Source organism: Lipophrys pholis (genome assembly GCF_963383615.2).
Source record: "Lipophrys pholis genome assembly, chromosome: 5".
Classification (NCBI taxonomy): domain Eukaryota; kingdom Metazoa; phylum Chordata; class Actinopteri; order Blenniiformes; family Blenniidae; genus Lipophrys; species Lipophrys pholis.
In genome coordinates this window covers 18,954,403-18,974,609 of record NC_137628.1, presented here as the reverse complement: position 1 = coordinate 18,974,609, position 20,207 = coordinate 18,954,403, and the positions used below count along the sequence as shown (strand labels likewise).

The 20,207-nt window shown below is 41.6% G+C and overlaps 1 protein-coding gene across 1 annotated transcript in view; it reads right to left on the bottom strand.

The window, feature by feature from the left end:
- Positions 1-964: 964 nt before the first annotated feature.
- Positions 965-20,207, bottom strand: part of adgrl3.1 (adhesion G protein-coupled receptor L3.1) — a 118,938-nt gene continuing 99,695 nt past the window's right edge. Inside the window, exons 18-26 of the mRNA XM_080464352.1 lie at positions 17,335-17,401; positions 16,003-16,094; positions 13,248-13,416; positions 11,603-11,782; positions 11,028-11,121; positions 6,497-6,535; positions 5,885-5,902; positions 4,930-5,232; positions 965-3,667 (exon numbers count right to left, since the gene is read on the bottom strand). Of these exons, the coding sequence (XP_080320478.1) occupies positions 3,024-3,667; positions 4,930-5,232; positions 5,885-5,902; positions 6,497-6,535; positions 11,028-11,121; positions 11,603-11,782; positions 13,248-13,416; positions 16,003-16,094; positions 17,335-17,401 (1,606 nt within the window). The 3' untranslated portion in view covers positions 965-3,023. The remainder of the gene's footprint in view (positions 3,668-4,929; positions 5,233-5,884; positions 5,903-6,496; positions 6,536-11,027; positions 11,122-11,602; positions 11,783-13,247; positions 13,417-16,002; positions 16,095-17,334; positions 17,402-20,207) is intronic.

Genomic DNA, 20,207 nt, shown 5'->3' with positions numbered 1-20,207 from the left:
CTTCACTGACACACACAGCAACCTGTGACTGACATATACAAGTGTTTGTAAATAAGGCCCCACACTTGAATGGGTACATATGTATATATAGATACACATTTATATAACAGTTTTGTCTTTATTGTGTCTATTGTTGACAACTAGAGTTGCTAAGTGTTTTATTTTTTTTAAAGTAAAGATGGAGATTAAAAAAACAAACACCTTTTGTAGTGAAATATGGATCCAGATGAAAGACAATCGTATAAACAAGTAACCAAAATGTACATCTTACACAATGAGCCCTTATTCACTGCGAATTGTTCTTATTGCTGCTAATCTGTACTCACACCAGCTAAATTAAGTAGTTTATGTGAGAAATGTGTGGAAGGAAGCAATCCGCATCAAATTTCTACCCATAGTTGTCTTCACTGGAAACGTTGTCATGAAGTCTCCAACTTTGTGGCTATACGGTGAGAATTATATTTAATGTTTTTTTTTTTGTTTTTTTCAAAGCAAACTTTTGACAAACAAAACTTAATCTGCTCGCACAAACATCTAGCTTTTCCAGACAAACCAACATTCAAGCAGAGCTCAGTTTTTCACGTGTATGAAACATAGATGATGGGATGTTCGCCTGGATAAAATGTTGAAGGGACTTTATAGATGTACTGGCCAGACAGTCAATAGTCTTCCGAAATAAAATGCTAAATATGATTCTGTTTGCCCTCCCACACGCCCAGCATGCAGACTCTAAGCCTTTACAGAGGTAAGCTGTTTTTGACGGATCTACACGGAGAGGCAGGATTTCATCCCAAAAGCAAATGGAAATACGCGTCGCGAGACGCTTGTTGACAGACTATAGTGTCCCAGAATGGCCAGAGATGCATATTTGAAGTGAAAACACTGGTGGAGGGTTTAAGTCTGAGTTTGTATTTCATTTCGGCAAAACAAACGATACCACTCATGAGGCAGAAAAACGACAAAGCTATGTCAGTAATTTATTTGTTGGCAAACAACTTTCACTGTTACAACAAATATTAGTTATGATATCATTCAACTTGGAACCCATACAAAAAGAATAAATAATTAGCAGTAATATTGTAATAATAATCATGATCATAATAATTTAAAAAAGAAACAAAAAACAAACCCAGTGCCACTTTTATTTACTCCTGCCCAAAGCCAGCTTTCTTTCCTCCAAGCTTGTTTGGCTGTCTTTAAACCAATAAACAGATAAATAAATAATTTCTCTCTTGGGGACATGGAGGGGGTTTGTGGGATATATGTGCAAGCTACACTTCATACACTTATGAAATTTTTTTTCTCCTAAATAAGTAAACATTGGTTTTCCACTGGACAGTGCTGTTGTGTGCAGAGTTTTCACATCTTCGGTACACATAAATGGTGTAATCATGGCATTTCAGAGGTGACGCCAAACCCTTTTTTCAAATAGTGAAATTTGTTTTTTTCTTCTTCTTTTTTTTTCCACTTCAAAGAACGAACTTTAATATCATCGTATTTTTCTTTCTGTACAATAAGATCTGGACCAGCACAGCAATGTAACATCAATTGATAGAATATTTGGCGAAAGAGAGGACATGGCTCACAGACCACTTCTGTTTTTACCCCGTATTAAGACATATTTGTCATAATTTTGTTTAGTTGTTTTTTTTCACTCGGATTTCAGCTGCCACAGCCAAATGAATTCCAAAAGGGTTGAGACAAACTAAAATGTAGCATTTTCATAGTCGTCCTCTCCCTCACGACTGAACCGCTTCATTTACCTTTCAATCAATTCTACACAGTGGTAAAAGTATACAGTAAAAATTGATTTGCGAAATGTAGGTGACTGTGACGTTGGTATAAAAGGACCAGAATGAGATGTGTGTCGGATACAGTATATGAGTAAGTAAGGAGTGATCAACTGTCTCTGTAGTTTACCAAAGAGTGACATGAGAGATTGTTCCTTGCTCGTTCTGTAGTCTACACTTGACCAGAACATATCATGACATTTCAGAACAGTTCCACACACAAAAGGTTTGCAACCTAAACTTTAAAAAATAAAAGACTTGGTCATATGCAACATTTGTATCTGTATCTGTATTCTGTACAATACATAGAAACAGTTTGTGATTTCTTCATAATCCTTTGATAACTGAAAACTTTTACAGAAGAAAGGAGAAGAAACAGAACCCATTCTTTTTTACTCTCTCTCGATTCAGTCTTCTGCATTGTGGTCTTCCTTCCTTGTTTTCAGTGAAATACACAGTAGCCGCAGTCACTACAACTTGCAGGAATGTTACACCAGCCCAGACACAACTCCAGTTTAGCAGATACAAACAGGAAGAGAATTCAGAACATCGGCATGTTATAGTTACAGTTCAGTTGCCCAAATCAAATGGTTGTTGGATGACTGGTAGTGAGGGTATATGTATCATACATCCTTCACTTGATTGGCAGGTAGTGGTATCCCCCTTGGGACCAGTTTTTGTTGTGAACGTCCTGCTCTACCCTTGGGAGAGGTGAAAACATCATCCCAGTATGTGTCTTTGAGGGTTAGACGGAGAGACAGACATACAGACAAACAGACAGGCAGCTCCTTTAACAAGGGCCGGGGTCCATCCCCCTGTAGTGTTGATAGTGGAGACTATATGCTATGATCTGCTAGAGGTCCATACTGGGGAATTGTAGGGCTACAGTCATTTCATGATTCCAACTTAAAGTAACAGGTACAGTAAAATTACAGAATCCCTCCCCTTTCTGTTTCCATTCCAGGTAAAAAGTTCCATTCCTGTTTGATGTTCACAAAAAAGTCTTTGACGGCCGCCCACTCAGTCTGCACCCTTTGTGACAATACATTCAGTCCTTGCTCTCTTTCAACCAGCGACATCTCCACCATATTGTCATGAACCATAGTTAATGTCACACGCAGTACGTCTCTCCAGGGGCGGGCCAGCTCAGTCTGTCAGTCAACACAGAAAGACTTTATTGGAAGGTTGAAAGTGTGAAAATGGGCTGGGGAGGGACATAAGTCTAAGTTGGCTCTATAGACTGGTAACCAGATGAGAAGGGTCTACTGGCGGCTCCTCGGGCGACGAATCGGACTCCTCCTTGCTCCCAGACACCATGTATCCATCGCTCCCACCACGGCCCATGTGGTAGTAGCTCTGCAGCTCGTGAAGGTGATTCCTGGAGCCCAAGTTTGGCATGCTCTTATAATAGACATCATCCAGCTCCGGAGCAGTGGCGCTCTTACAGGGCTGCAGCTCCCCAGAGCTGTCTTCCTCTCCGTCTGTTAAACCATTCATCTGCCCATCTGGGAGGTCCGTCAGCACTGGCATGCTGGTGTAGAGCGAGTCTCTGTGGTTTGGCGAATGCGTGTGCTCGTCAGTGTGCTCGTTGGTCAGCAGAGGGAAGAAGCTCTCACTGGTCTCCTGAGGAATGCGCCGCGGCCGAGAGAAGCTGTGAGGCGGTGGCGGTGGAGGGGGGTGACTGTCTGGCGGAGGAGGCCGAGGCGGCAGGAGGGGCGCGTTGGACTCCTCTCTGATAATCTCCAAACCCAGGTTTTCCTCGTGGGGAAATGCTGCAGCGTTGTCAAGCACCATGGGACTGTTGTCCTCTTTACCGTTGCCCACACACCCACCGACTCCACTGCTGCTGCTGCTGCTGCTGCCCCCTGCCATGCTCCCTGGAAAATCAGGCAGAATATATTACGCCAACTATTATGCAGCATTTTACAGCATATTACTAGTACTTAACAGAGAAAAGTGCTAATGTGCTGGTATGGTGATGATTTTCACTCCCCACAGTGGAGATTCCACAGCTGAAGTTAAATGACTTTCTGAAGTGATTTCAATCAAAATTTCCGGATAATAGCAGTGAATCAAATTACTCTGTGTAATGAGAAAGGGCCAGCTTGGCATAGCTTGAACCCACACAGCTATCCCACTCAGCCATGCTGATCACCTTAAGTTTACAGAAGGTGCCAGCATATTTTATCAATTTTCGCTTTTCTGCCTTACAAAATTACATGTTCAATTCAGCAGAATACTTCAACCGGTTTCATTTTCCAAGAGAGAAAAAACAGCTCTAAAATCTAAATGATTACCGCACCTGCAAACCATAAAATGGCAGAAAGGCAAAACTATCGACACACGAGATGAAAATGGTGGCAAAAAGCAACATTTAGCAAATGGGAATTTTTTTTCTTTTCTTTTCAGTATGTACACCGCAAAATTAAACACATCAAACCCCTCAATGGTGCTTGGGCAAACACCATATTTAAATTCTGTGTGCATGTAAACAGGTAAAAAGGCGCAATGCCTTGTATCACAATGTCTTAACACAAACCAACACACATTATTTTCTAGCGTATTCCTACATTCCCCATACATAAAAGCTTTAACTCACTGAATCGTGAGGGGTGACCTCACAACCCAAAAGCAACCAAACGGGCGTATAAATGACCTACAGCAAAATTAAAATTTTACTGAACACTCGTACAGCGAATTAGATAATCCCACACCCCAGTTCAACAAAATGACGCACAAAAGTCATTGTGAAGTTCAGGATGTCCATCGGTTGGACAAATATAGAAAGAAATACAATGAGACTTTGTAAGGATATTGATAAAGAAGTAGTACAATCCCTTAAAACACATTGAAAGTGATACTATGTGTTTGTTGTCTTCACAGTCGCGTACCATTTTTCTTCTTCGACTGTATCTGCAGCTGCAAACACTGATTCAAATACAGTGATACTAATACTACTAATACTACTACTAATACAGCCTTTCATTTCATTTGGTTGTACTGTGAAACATTCTGAAACCTTGAGTAATATGTAAAGAAAAGTTCCTCTTCTTCTCATTAACGATAATTCTTATTAGTATTGCCTCCACCTATCTTGTCTGCGTCTTCTCCTGAATATATCTAAATAAGCCATATTCACCTCCATTGGCCATGCTGCTGTTGACCAGTTTGTTCATCAGGTTGTGATTGCGCTCGGTGGTCGCTCTTTCGTGGTTGTTGAGGTAAGATGGGATGTAATTAGAGGTCAGCTCCTTGAGGATCTTCTTTTCCAGGGTGGTCTCCTTGTGGTTGCCGTGGGTGCCGTATCCTCCACTACGGTCTAAAATCTGGACGCAGTCACTCAGATATTCACTGCTGGCCATGCTGTAGTTGTTGGCATGGTTACCGTTGAGGGGAAGCGTGTCCATGACGCTGGAGTCTCTTGCGTTGTTCAGGATGCCCTCTGAGGGAACGATTTGAAAAGAGGAATTATTATTCGGATTATTGAATAAAGTGATTGTCGATTTCACAGAAGAAATATTTTACTTTGTTTCATATCGTAGAATGTGTTGTGAACAGAAGATCAAACAGGCAATGATAATTGTCTTGGAAGGATATTGCTCCAACCCTCCATAATTCATTTAAGAGATGCTATACTAATACTGACTTTTCTCGACTGCTGCCAACACTACACTGATATTAAAAGGAAAAAGTTGGAGTTTCATTAAAATGATATAAAATGCTTCAAAATGAAAAGTAATTATACTTCAAGTAATTAAAGAAAGCCACACTGAATCTCAATTATCACTCAAATGTCAGTTTACACATTTCGTTTTCAATATTTTAATTAAATGAGTTTCGATGAAGCTGCTTGTTTTTATTACTGTCGTAGGTATATTGCCTTCAGGAAAGCGCTTATAAGTAGCAATTCTGGAAAATTATTCAAAAATTGTGTGAATACTGTATCACATGGCCCAAGTGATAATTTGAAGGGGAAAAAAAATAAAACCCTAAAAAGCTTTTGAATAGACGGGGCCAAAAAAGTATGAGTTTTTTTAAAAGCAACAAAAGGAAAAGACAAAGTTAATGTTGTTGAGGAATAATTAAGCCCATACTTGTGTCTCGGTAAGGTGCTAATGGACAGCATGAGGGAAAAAGAGAGAAAAGAGACATCGCTGTGAGTTCATACAGTGAAGGAGTAACACTTCTCAGCTAAATGAATACTAAATAAATAAACAAGTATTCTATTATTCACTATATATATATATATATTGCAGAATAATACTTTGAAGCACAACAATACAATTTCCATTTAAATCAAAGTACATGTGCAGCACACGTGCAACAGCCTACTGCAGGCAAACAAACACACGGCACGCCTTTCACATGCAAAAGTGACATTCAAAATGAAGCTCAGGTTCTACAAGTGATGCACTATATACAACATAAACTGTCATTTCCATGGCTCCCAAGTAATTTTCAAAGAAATAACCAACTTGCAATTCATGAATGAGATATACATGTCGTATGTACATTTGTCGTATGTACAATATATGCATATTGCAGTATGATTGATCACCTCACTTGGGAACCATGCAGAGGCTGTATGAAAACAACAACCATTTTGAAATGCAATAACCATGCAAAACTTAATGAAATGTGGTAACAGAAACACTGTAAGATGATTTCTAACTGCTGTATGCTAATAATAGGAACATCAGCCACACCTTGGGTGTTGTACATGCCCACGGCTGGGTTGTTATAGACTGCAGAGTCCCCCAGGAGAGTGTTATAAGGATTGTTAGTACCATGGGGACGAAGGAGAGCATTAGTTATAAGATGATTAGCCATGGCTCCTGGTACAGGCAGATAGAGAAAGAGAGAGGAAGGGCAACAGCCAAGTCGAGAGAGAGAAAGAGAGAGGAGAAGCAACAGCCACGTCAAGAAAGAAAAAGAGAGAAGCACTCGAGAGAAAAAAATAAGCCAGAGAGGCGATAGAGGTTAAAGAAGAGAGTATGTAGCCATTGCAGTGTGGAAGTAAACAAGAAGGAGAAGGAAGAAGGGAAAGCAAGATGGGAAGTGAGTGTGTGGAGGAAAGAGGGAGAGAAGAGGACAAGTAAATCAAACAAGCAAACACAGTTTAGGGAGAAAGCCGAGAAAAAAGCTTGACAAGTCATTCTTGCAGCCACTGCATACAGGCTGAGGGAGGGATGGAGAGTGGGAGACAGACAGAAGAAAAGACAGAGAGAGAGAGAGAGAGAGAGAGAGAGAGCAGCATAGCTTGGAGTAGACAGTGCTGCAGTTCAATACGCTTGAGCAGAGAAGCATGACTACAGGATAGTTAATGGACTAAAGGGCTAAAAAAAAAAAAAAGTGCATTTCCTTCCCTGGTGGGAAACAGATCATGTACACGCTGAGACATTGTAAAAAAAAAAACCCAAAAAGACAGAAGACAAATGACCATGATGGCTCCAATTCATTCATCCTGTATTATCTCCGACTATCAACACACAACCTGTCCTGCTACAACCAAGTGTGCATGTAAACAATGCACAAGAAATAAGGGTATTTGTGTCTGGTCGATTATTTTTCTGTTGTAACAATGCTTCTTCGCAATAAATCTTGTTCCGCTGTAAGGTTTGGTCTTTCCCTTTTTAAACTGTACCAAATCTATGAGGAAGATGCATTTGTGGGATGAGCAGCAGAGCTGAGTATTTGGGTTGAGCCTATAAATCTACTGTATAAATCTTCTATGTCAATGCCAAACAGCTTTGTTGTATGCTTGTTCATTATATTTCACTCATGTAAAAAATATTATTTGAAGAGTTAATAGTGACAACTTTCAATAAGTGTTGTTGAATAAAATGTTAAATAAAGCTATCATAACTCTGACATCTATTTAAAGTAAAGAAATCTTATATAGAAGTAAAGCAATAGACAAATACATCAAACACTTAACATTTTCAGTGTTTTTACATCAAATCTGACTCACATACAACTGAAATACAACTTTCACTATTCAGTTTATCTTCATGTGCAGGAGAAAAGTCCATAATTTTAACTCATTAGGATTCTGCAAACTATGGTTTTGTTCATCACATCATTTTCTGCCTCATCTCTATCGGTTGTTAGTGGCTGTTGCTCGTAGCAGCAGTGGCACTTTGCAGTGTAGTGATGGTGAAATTTGTGACACTATCAGAAAATAGTATCTTGCTGCTGACAACAGCTGTACACGGACCTCTCCCACTTTTCAACATGAAACCACACATTCTAAGCCACGATCCACGATATCAACACAGTTGCTTTTCTTTCATCAGAGACGATCAAACTTGCAGTATTAAGCTGCCTTTGAGTTTTGAAAATCACTGAAAAAAAAAAAAAAAAAAAGCTTTTGGGATGACCTCATTGGGTCCTGCTGTTTTTTCTGGACACCCTCCTCATGGTGTTTAAAACAGATGTTCTAAACTTAAAATCTTTTTTTTTTTTTTTTTTTCAATTAGTCTTACATCTGCACTAAAATCACATGTAGCTGCAATGTTCATCTGACGTCATTATATCCAAAACTACGTGACAATATTGTTATTTGTTCTGGCTTATTCTGTCCTCTTCAGCCTCTCCTGCCATAACTCAAAGGTGGCTGAGTGGCAAAACTCCCGTGTGCGTGTGTCTCCAAGGAAAAAGTGTCACTTTACATTACTGTCACCACTGTGACTCCATTGTGTGAACTATTGCCGCTTGCTAGCGCTGATGTGGTGTGACGGACAGTGAGGAGAAGTGCTAGATATTTGCCAGTGAGAAAATGTTTTATTTTTTTTACACATCATGGGTAATCCAACACTTCATTTAATCGAAGGCATTTCTTTTAATCCCCAGCACTAACAAAAGCGCAGAGGTGTTTCGTGTTCAGAAACTACTGTAATATCTAACCATGTGTGATGGCATCAGTGTAGACTCCCTCCAAAAAACTAATTAGTCATAATAAATATTTTGTTATATTTCTATTACTTTTTATTATAACTATGATAAAATTTATTCTTGTGAGATTCTCTGACAGAATTTGTCTTCACTTTTGTCCGTCCTAAAACTCTCCCCCCCTCCTACCTTACTCAGGGATTCTTCACAAGTACGGCCTGATCGACCAACAATATACAGTATGTATAAAACGGGTAAATACTTGACATTGCATACTGTACACACATGTGTAAGCTGATCGACTAACGGAATGCTCTTGAGTATCAAGTTTGATCGACGCACAAATCAACACACACAATTAAGAAAGTCTGCCTTCATATGTATGGAATATTGGCAATCTGTTCCAAATGGCACAAAAATACCTCAAGAAATGTATGCTAATATACTTACGAACAATGCCTATTGTGATTTATAAACAACAAACTTTGTGTTTCTATTGAATGTTTGTATTTGTTTTATGGGTTACAAATCAGCTGTCGTGAACAGAGATGCTCCAGTTATCGTGGCGAGAGTATTTCCTACAGTATTCGTTTGGAAAGATATTTAAAGTATTGTACTCCTTCTGAAGTCTTGCAACCTTCTCTAGACTTTATTCTGTTGCTCTTGATTTCCCAGAACTTTGACTTTTGTGGTCTTTCTGACAGCTCTTCTCCTGTATTGTGTTTTGTTTTGTTCTTTCTTTCTTGCTTTTTTTCAAGATCAGATGTATTTGCTGTTAAGCGCTGATAATGTTTGATAACTCCATCCACCAACATGTCTAACTCCATGGCATCACATGGTCTCCATCCAATCACTCCATGGAGAACACGAGCAACTAAACAAGGAAGTGAAGTTTAAGGCAGATCGTTGTTATCTAAATGCATGCAAAACACTTATTTTGGTCCTCTTGTTTGTGCTTAAGTCAATCATGGTGTCTTTTCTTACTTGATCATCTGCAAAATCAAAATCCATTGTGAGCGCATGCAATTTAGCAAACTTTATGCAGAATTTCAGTAAATCAGGCCCGTGGTATTGAAGAGTATTTAGGATGAATTTCTCCCTCCCAGATGAGTAATGCTTTTTACATTCTTGGGTTGAATTGATTCTCTTAAATTTTTACATATAGTCTCTTCAAGTTTAAAGTTGGCACTGACTCATATTTTGTTGCACCTAAGTTCAGACAATCTAAATATGTTGATGTCTTAATTCAGGTATTATTGGGTGGGCCTCCCTCTTTGGTTTCAGCCTACGCTTTCTCTCCTAAATTCAACAAGTCAAATCTCATACCTGACTATACAATTTTCTTCGTGCCACAACTATTCACTGAGCCACAGTGTGTAGTCATTTAAAATTCTACTGGCTAAGAAGCTCGGCGCAGCATAGCTTAAAGCATAAGGGAAGGAGGAGGTGGGGGGCTGTCTTAAACCCCGCCTCGCTAAGTGTGTGATAATTCAAATGCTGACACACACCGTGTCCGCTTGAGTATCAATCTGTCATGCTAACAGCTTATTAGTGGCCTGAAGAAAGTGAGGGCCACACCTCAGCGGCGAGGCGGAAAAATGGCGGCATGCACTCAGTCCGTGCATACAAACTATCCGGACATTTGGGTGCCTGTGCCCTTATTAGCCTAACCCTCAGACAGCCATGCTCGTGGATCTGGCATACCTCAGCATGACTACAACAGACTCGGTTACAAACATCCCGCAAGAATATTTAGATATGCCTCATATTCATTTAAGAGCTCAGTCACTCCTCTAAAATACATTTTATCAGTTGTATTTCTTCCCTCTATATGTCTCGCTGTACCAAATCTGCTGCATTAAGCTACTAATACAACATTCATCTCATGAAACTCTGCACAACACTCCAACGTGATAATTCAGCCATCACTGGAGTTCAACTCAACATTTGAACCGTGCTAACTTAAAGGATTCCTCACACGCAGCGCTTCAAAACAATATGATTCTGAAAAAGTAGTACAGACGCCCTGTGTAGCACAGTTAGCTCCGCGCTCTGTGGATGCATAACGGGACCACAAACTGGTGGATGTTTCAGCTTTGACAACACCCTGCACTTATCTCTTCTTCCTGTAAAGTCATTCTTTGAAGCAGCCAAAAAGTAATAAGCGATATTTACACTCCATTCTGCACATCGTCCGCACTTTAAGAGCACCTAACACTATTATCAGAAGTTCGGAATCTTACAACTTTGCTAAAAGACAGCGTATGCTGCCTGAGCCTCCTGCTAGTAATAAAGCCGATATGGTGACAGTGATGAGGATGCAAATGGTATGTATCCTGTGGTTACCTCTGTTGAGCGTGGTGGAGCTGTTGATGTCTCCAGTGATGAAGGAGGACTCCTGTTTCCTCACAGTGTCATTCCACATCCGCCTGATACGACTCTAAATACACAGCAGAGAGGAAGCAAAGGAGAAGGGAAGAGAAGGTATGGGCGAAGACAAAAAGAAACAGCAATAATGAAGGGAGAAATAAATAAATGGAGGGAACAGAAATGTGTCAAGGGAGGAAAGACATAAAAACAAAGATGACAAAAAAAAAAAAAAGTGAGACACGTAACATGGGATGTGATGTTTAAAGGAATAGTAAATTATTGTAGGAAAGGGCATAAAATAAAAAGCAACCAACGGGAAAGAAACAGGTAGGAAAAAGTAAATGTGTCAATGTTATTTCTCCTCCATATCCCTGTGTGTCAGCAAGATTGACTGTCAGGGTTTGGGATATCTCACTTTCAACGAACAAAGTCTACATTTGAAGCCCGTGAATACAGTTAACAGTATTCACAGTCCGCCTACAACAAAACGTGAGACGAGTTGAAAGTGAACATAGATAACCCAAAACCCTGATGGAGTGCCCTGGCCTCACCTGAGAGTCGGCTGTGCTGTAGCGTCCAGGTGTGCAGGCAGGTAAGCTCACCTGTGAGCCTGTGGAGTAGCGGCCCGGGGTCCGAGAGGTGGTGGTCTTACTGGAGGAGGAGATCGATGTCTCCACGCTCTTACCGCTGCAGCAGTGAGTACGGAGGCATTTTCCATACTCCTTACGCACCTGGGAGGGGAGGCAGCGAGACGGATGGCGTCAGACATGCTTGCATGTATTGAAGCAGTACACCCAAAGGAGGAGGTACTGACTGATGTTCCACTTTAACCTCGCACATATTAAAACATAACGAAAACACGACATGTGGAAATGAAAGACTAACTTTTCTCACTCCAGCCCTTTTGTGCAAACCTTGAACCAATAAAATTTAGACATTAAAACATTAACTTCACAAACTTCCTCCTGTCAACACGCCACACATCCATCTGAAATGGACATATTCCTCAGGGAGATATATCATGCACTTGTACACACAGAACATCTGCATTTAGATCCCAATCAAGTTAGAACAAATAGGACTGTAATTGCTTTTTAACAAGCTTGTTGGACTGGCAGACGTGTATTGCCACATGCTCTGTTTGAACAGCTGTGTGGTGAGTTGCTCCACGCATCTTGGGAGAAACGAGCTGGGCAGCAGCCAAAGAAAACCTCAGCACTGTTCTGAGGACATCTCTCTGGATACCTGATCCCATGGCCTGACACATACCGAAGCAAAGTGTACACACAGACACACGTACACACACAAGCGCTCGTTTCCTGGTCATACACTTTAAACTAAAAACTCTCCTCGGGACTAAAGCCAGATGAGAGTATTAAGCATTTGATGAATTTTCTTTCCATATCGCACTCCTCTTCTACACTCCCAGGCACTGACAGTGTGTGGGAGACTTTGTAAAAATATCTCAGGATGTGTAGGTTCTTCCTGGAAGCCACATATAACTCAACTACAAAAAGCAATACATATGCACTTACAAACGCCAATAATCCTTTAAGCTAACCAAAACCCAAAACCCTATCTAAAATAAGTTGTCTTCTTTTTCAAATGAAAGGAGGACTTGAAGGGGCAGCGGCTTGTGAAAGTGAGTGAAGTCGCTGGATTAAATCAGAGACATCATCACAGAGGTGTCTTTGTAACTGCAGTAAAATCAACATTAAAACAGGCATATGTTTCTTCCTCTGATGTACATTAAGACACAAAAACATTTATTCTTTTCAAACAAGCTACATGATACACACACACACACACACACACACACACACACACACACACACACACACACACACACACACACACACACACACGAAGCATGATGACCCTGATGATGAACGCTTATAGCTACCGGAGGCAGAAATGTGAGCAAGTCAGTTTGTTACCTGCTGCCAAGAGGCGAGACAGACAATGAAAGAGAGTGTGTGCGAGGTAGTGAGAGTGAAAAGGTGAGCGATTTGAGCAGCCAGGAGGGATACCGAATGACCAATCAAACAAAGTGACAGCTGTGTGGATATTTTTGGTGTTCCTGCTGATCGTTGCTAGCATGTTGGTGTGTGTGTGTGTGTGCGTGCGTGCTTGGTTTTTGTCGGTCTGTCACATCACTGTCCAACTATTTCTGTCTCTCGCGTCGTCCCAGCTCACCTTTTTCTGCAGTATGCAGTGGAAGATAAAGATGAACATGCCCTGCAGCGAGTTGAAGATGGTGAAAAGGTAGGCCATGATCACGGTGCTCTCGTTGATGTACATTAGGCCAAAAGCCCAGGTCAGACCCAGCAGACAAAGCAGGGCTATGGCCCCAATCACCCAGGACCTGAGGGGGGAAAATTAAATCAAGACATACTTGATCAGTTACTGTCTGCTTCCCTGACTGAAATCCAAACATGAGTTTGTCACTCTGACAGAAAAGCAACAACTATCCAGACAAGACTGATGCAAGTGAGTCCACAAGGCAGGAGAGAGGGGTTACAATGGGTTCATACAGAGCCCTGACACTGTGGGAGTGGGATGGAGAAAACAGTGGGGGCTTTGCTAAAAAGAATTATTCCCTTGCAGGCGGGGCGAGAGTGGATTTTCTCATTTAGATACAATCTCAAGAGGGGGGGAGAGGAGGTTATAAACCACCTGACGTCAGCCACTAATATCACAAACGGAAAGCCTACCAACTACAGCGCACATTTTTCCAAGTTTCTGGATAAACTCCATCCGCCAAAGCCCGTCGAATGAGGTGAGAAACATTTTTACAGGCAGAAGTGGGTTCTGGGGTCTGTTAGTGCAATTGCGACAATAACAGTTTGATGGGATTAAATGCAATAAAAGTTTTTAGGGCTTTGAACCTTCATTTCAAATAAAGGCCAAAAGCCTTCGAAACTTGGTCATGTAGAGGAATGTGTATGCAATGTAAATCCTTTGTGTGTGTGTGTGTGTGTGTGTGCGTGCGTGCGTGCGTGTGTGTGTGATCACTGGGCAGTAAGTACAGGGACATTACAGCCATTATAAATGACATTTCCTGCTAAAGGTCACACTTTGGGTCTGCCACAGCCGCGATGATGGCTGTTAATTTGATTGGCTGACTGGGCAGTGATCAACTCTAATGCAAGGATACGGACAAAGGCACTGAGCAAGAAAAGGAAGACGGGAGGTGGAGGGATGAAAGAGCAGAGGGGGAAGATATTAGGAGAGTCACGAGGAAGGAAGAGAGACAGAGGAGGGGAGTAAGTGAGTGAGACTGAGGTGATTGATTCGATGTTGCCCTCTGTGGCACCATTCAGGCGAGACAGAACCTCCAATAAAGCTCGTCTGACGACCCTCTTCAATAAAGGGTACACTCATCTCTTTCTTTTCCATCCCACCATTTCACCTCTCCCTCCAGTGCTCCCTTGAGTCATGGTTTTTCTCTCGGCTCTGTTTCCCCGAATTCACATATCACCATTATAATATTTCAATAACACATTAGATCTATAGGTTATAGGACCTCGTGAATTAAAGGAATCACATTTTACAAGGCAGGTTAATTTAGGCAAATGCATAGACTCTGCCCAGGTACAACAGACAAATAAAACAAGAACTCAACAAAACACAATGTGTGAGAGAAAAAGAAAACATCATCTGATTGGAGAGTGGCCTTACCAGAGCCAATCCTCAACAAAGACAACTTATGATGGCTTGGTTTTAAAGAGACAGAAATAAGAAAACAAGGAGGGAAAAAAAAAAGAAAATAATAAGACAAAAAAGGCATGGTGGTGAATAACACAGAAACAAAGCACAATAAGACATGATTAATGAAGTGAACTAGATTAAACTCTACCCTGTGTTGAATGTGCTCAGAAAGACTAAAGAAAGTCATTAAATGAGAGCAATAAAGACCCAAAAGCATCCTATTTGAAATCGTTCATCTGGCTTTTTCATCACATTTTTCAGAACTGCACAAAAGCAAAGATTCGCCAGTTTTGCCTTCATTTTTTCAGAATTTCTTTCTTTTGTCTTTGTTATCTAAAACACTTCCGTCAGATCCCGTTTAAAACTGCTGCCAGAAAAGATACTCTGGCAATGATATTTGAATGATGACTTTTAAAACGAATCAGTCATTATTCGATATACATTACGAATTCTGAGATCAGTACAGTGTGGAGCTCTGAGCCGAGGCACGCTGTTTGAATACGACTGGGCATTTCTGCCTTGAATGGAACGTAGAATAATAAAATCCCGATTCGTTCATTTAACAGATAGAGTTTCTCTATTCTGTAGAAATGAAGGCATGAATGATGCGGGCATGACTGAGAATGAACAAGGGTTCAGTGGGTAGCGTCTCAAAATGTTGTAAAATAAAGTTGAAACATGTTTCACGCAACATGAAAGATGCGGATAGACATTTTATATATTTTACTATTTTGAGGAAATATTCTCTCATTTGCTGCAGATGTGCAAAGACTGAGGCCAGTCTCATGGATGTACAACAAATCATAAGAAATTTAGCTTATAACACAATAACTTGTGACTTTTACACTTTATCTCATGGACAATTACAATAAAAAAAAAACAACTAATATATAGCTATTGTGTTGAGCGACAACTGTGTTTTTTAAGTGTCTATGTGCATATTTAGCCGCCATAGGACATATCCAGGGTTGATTTTTCAGTTTCTAGTCTTTTATGCTACAATAAGATAAGCATCTACTGACTTCACTTTCATACTGAATTTGCTATACAAACAGAAGAGAGTTATCAGTCTCCCCATCTCGGAAAAAAACTGCAGGAGCATACCCCCCCCCCCCCCCCCCCCCCCCCCATGTCAGTGTATTCCATTAACTTAATTCAAAAAAGCATGCACATCCCACCACACTTCCTCTTAAAGCCAGGCACACTGGTGTGTTGGCGGGATGGTATGAGAAGAACTTACTTGATGTTGTCCAGACATCCCGAGTCCGGCTTAAGAATGGCCGTATGATGGAACATCTTATAAAGAGCGATACCCAGGAAGATTACATTCAGCTGAAACACGCACACACACACACGCAAGTTAATATTTTGCAGCAATGAGGCTAATTAAAGACGCAATGTCACCACAGCAACTCGGTGTATATCATTTCATTCTCCCTTCCAGCCATAATTGGCTTGGGGACACAGAATCAGCCCACAATCAACAACCCTTTATGTGCACAGAAATACAGCAAGTCGAGCATGTGGGAAACTACGGCAGTCATTACATCTATTGAGAATCACTGTTACAATAGAAAGCCAATTGTCACAAAATGCAGTCTTTCCTATTGGCCTGCTAATGCACAGACAGGGGGGTTTAATGATGACAGTCTGGACGGTTGCTCCGAGGTCTCAGAGGCGGTCCACGCTACCAATGTAGCGTCATAACAGGGCAGCCTGCACTTCTCTCTCATTGCAGCCCCAGTTAGATCAGTAATAGCCTGCCTGACATTTCTAAAATGAGCATCGAGCTTCAGTGTACAGGCAACTGGGAACATGTCCCATTGCTTTCAATCTCTCTGTATCAAACACTGCTTTTTTTTTTTTTCCCCTTCATTATTTTTTTTTCCTTTTTCTGTCTGTGTGTGTGTCTGCCTCGTCGTCAAACTCTATTTCTGTCTCTGTTTACTTGCTCAAGGTAGGAAGGCTGCTCTCGCCTCTCAGAACAGTTTGCTGACTGATGAAACATCGTTCACTGGCACTGCTTCTATGGAAAAACTATATGGTCAAACTCTGTGGGAGCCCGCGTTCCTCCATTCACCGCACAATTTGGTTAGCACTGTAATAAAATAGCATAGGCAGAGGTAAGTAAAGGACCTGCATTGTCAAGTACAGGCTGAATAGCAACACAGCTTTAACTGAGTTCCCATGATAATCTGTGTGATGCACAATGCATTATGCTTCACGTCCCCTCCCCAGATTTTCAGCTTGTGGGAATATGTCCTCACATGAGAGTTAATCCACGAGTGGGGAATTATTAAGTTGACACATAAAGTTCCTCGCGGTTCTAGTCACACTCCCGAAGAGCTCAGGCAAACCTTGTAAGAGATTAATGAATACCTTAATCTAACCCGCTGATCCTGAACGAAGACGCAGCCATTCCAGCCTGTGTGTGTGTGTGTGTGTGTGTGTGTGTGTGTGTGTGTGTGTGTGTGTGTGTGTGTGTGTGTGTGTGTGTGTGTGTGTGTGTGTGTGTGTGTGTGTGTGTGTGTGTGTGTGTGTGTGTGTGTGTGTGTGTGTGTGTGTCTCTCACCATAATTATGAGTGTGGCAGGGCCTATGAAGCTCCAGATAAAATATGTATCCAATCGTAACCAGCACCTAGAGACAGGGAGGCGGAGAGAGAAAGTGGGTAAGAGGGGAAGACAGAGACAGAGAAAGACATCATGCATGAGAAACACAGCGCAGAAAGAACAGGAGAGGAGAAAGACGCAAAGGGATTAAAAACACGCCCCAGTCTCAGATGGATGTCAGGGAGCAAGGATTTACCATCACAGAACAGGGACATGCATCACACATACACATACACGCGCGCACAGGCACACGGGAAGCGAGTTTAAAAAAAACATTAAGAAAAAAAACCCTAAAAAAACAACAACATTACATGACATACAGTATATCAAATACATCATGACAGTGGGAGGATGAATGAAATTGGAGTGGATGAAAAAAATGAGAGCGATGAACAGAAAAGAAGGTGTTGCAGGATGGAGCAAAACAGACCTAATGCACACCCCAAACATACATCACACACACAGGAAGGGGGGGGGGGGGGGGGGGCAGCAGCGATGGATGAGCACCTGTGATAAATAAACCTTTACCTCCCCCTCAGGGCAGAGATATATGACATGACCACATACTGCGGTCCAAGAAATATAACATGACTCTGTTCATTTGAATTCCAAGTTCTGGATGCAGACCTCATATCGGGGTATTTATGGAGTCTGAGAATGACTTCAGTGAGGTTAAAGGAGAGAAAATGGACACACACACACACACACACACACACACACACACACACACACACACACACACACACACACACACACACACACACACACACACACACACACACACACACACACACACACACACACACACACACACACACGCAGTCATTTCTGACCACAAGGTTAACATTGGTAGTAAAAGGTATAATACTATATGCTAAGCTACACCACCTGAACTCCTCTCCATGCATCAATTCCACTGAGCAAGAGTGGGGAAAAGAAAATGTCCCAGAGTGCCCTCTACTGAGGTCAGACCCAACTGGTTGAGGAAAAAGGTGCCAGAGAAAAACTGCGGTTGCAAAATGGCCAACTGATTCATGACCAGCTGCTTTTGAATTATTAATCTTTCAATTTCCACCACATTAGAGAGCCCTCCATTATGGGTCCCTGACTGTGTCACAGTATCCTCCATTAAGGCTCCTTTGCTAAGTCATAGCCACCTTCATTATGGGGCGTGAATGAGACTCAGTGCCACTGGCTAATATGGGAAAGGGTTGAGCGTGTTACGTGACAAGGTGACACAGCAAGGAGGGGAGACGATGTTTTCAGAAGTTTAGTCCCAATGTGCCCTGTCGTAGGTGATAAGCAGTTTCATTTTCTAGCCCAGGCTGATAAAGGACTCGGACAGGTTAACTTCTCCTCTTAACAAAAAGTACTCCGGTTGGGAAAAAAAACCAAAAAACTTCTGCAAATTACTTTTCTAAATTCATGAGGGCTGTGGGGCAGAGGGGTTTTGTAAGCAAGGATGTCAATTAGTCTGAGCCCAATATTACTGAAAATGACAACACTTTTTATTTTTTTTAACAGCTGATTCGTGTGATCAACTTCACTCTATTTCAACTCAACATTTCCTTTAAGTTTTAACTTTCAAAACATAGGTAAAGCCCTTTACAATACTCTCCGTCAGAAAACGGCATGCTGTCTAATTTTTCATCCAGAACTTGGCATTCAGTTTCTCATGTTTTAATGATCAGCTCACAATGAAATATGGATCTAAGTTGGCATGTGGATTGGTGTGGCTTGATGGTTAACAGCTAAAGTCAACTCTTCTCTCATCTTCAAAGTTCTTTGAGGTGAAGTGTGGCTCGTAGAAAGCTGCAGCGTCTGAACAACAAAAGCTCTCAGAAGTGGTTGTGAATGCGGTCATTTGAGCATGTGAAACATTTCACTGTGGTATACCTTTCAGTCCCTTTTCTTATTCTATAAGCAGTCATGCATTTCTAAGCAACTTGAGGGAAGAGATTTTTCTTATGCAAGCCTAAATTAAAGGTCCACATTGATAATGTCCTCTTTAGTACTTGTGAATTCATAGTCCCTAAATAGAGGGCAGGTTCATGGATGGACATGGTGCATAATCTACATTATACATACATTATGCATTAATATGCATACTCACTATAGGAGTGAAATGTTGACCTTCGTCACTGTCACAGCATAAGGGGGCTGTTCAGATCATCATTATTATTGTGTTCACCTCGATGTATTTTCAGGTCGCCTGTTGTGCATATTCATGCACCCATGAATTAGATGCTGCCTGTCTTCTCTAAGATTCACCCTATGTCTGGACTCAGACAAATCAAGCAAGCATGAATATATTAACTCGTGCTTTTAACGTCTGTCCCCATCATTCACTGCTTTTTCTTCCAAAGGAGCTGGCCTTACTTTGACACATGTACACACACGCACGCACGTGTGCTCCCTCTGACAGAATACTCTATCAGCCTCTTCTCCATCATTCCTTTCTCATACTTGAACCGCTTCCACTCCTCCAGTCTGCTCCATGTACACCCCCTCCTTCCATGCCGCCTGTTAAATCCTTCCATATTCACACATTGTCGCTGCTGTGCTCATGCAGGCACTCTGTGGCGCATCCTCCCAGGCTTGTCCCCATACCTCCCTCCCCCTCTCCATCCTTTTCTGCCTCTCTCCCCTCTCAGCCTCTCTGCAAAGACTCTTGAGAAGACGCAGCCAAAATGACAGCAGGCACTCCAGCCCCTCTCCCTTTTCTCTCTTGCCCCGTCATCCATCCTTCCTTAACGTAACGCATTCTGCCCCCCCCCGCCCCAACCACACACACACACACACACACACACACACACACACACACACACACACAC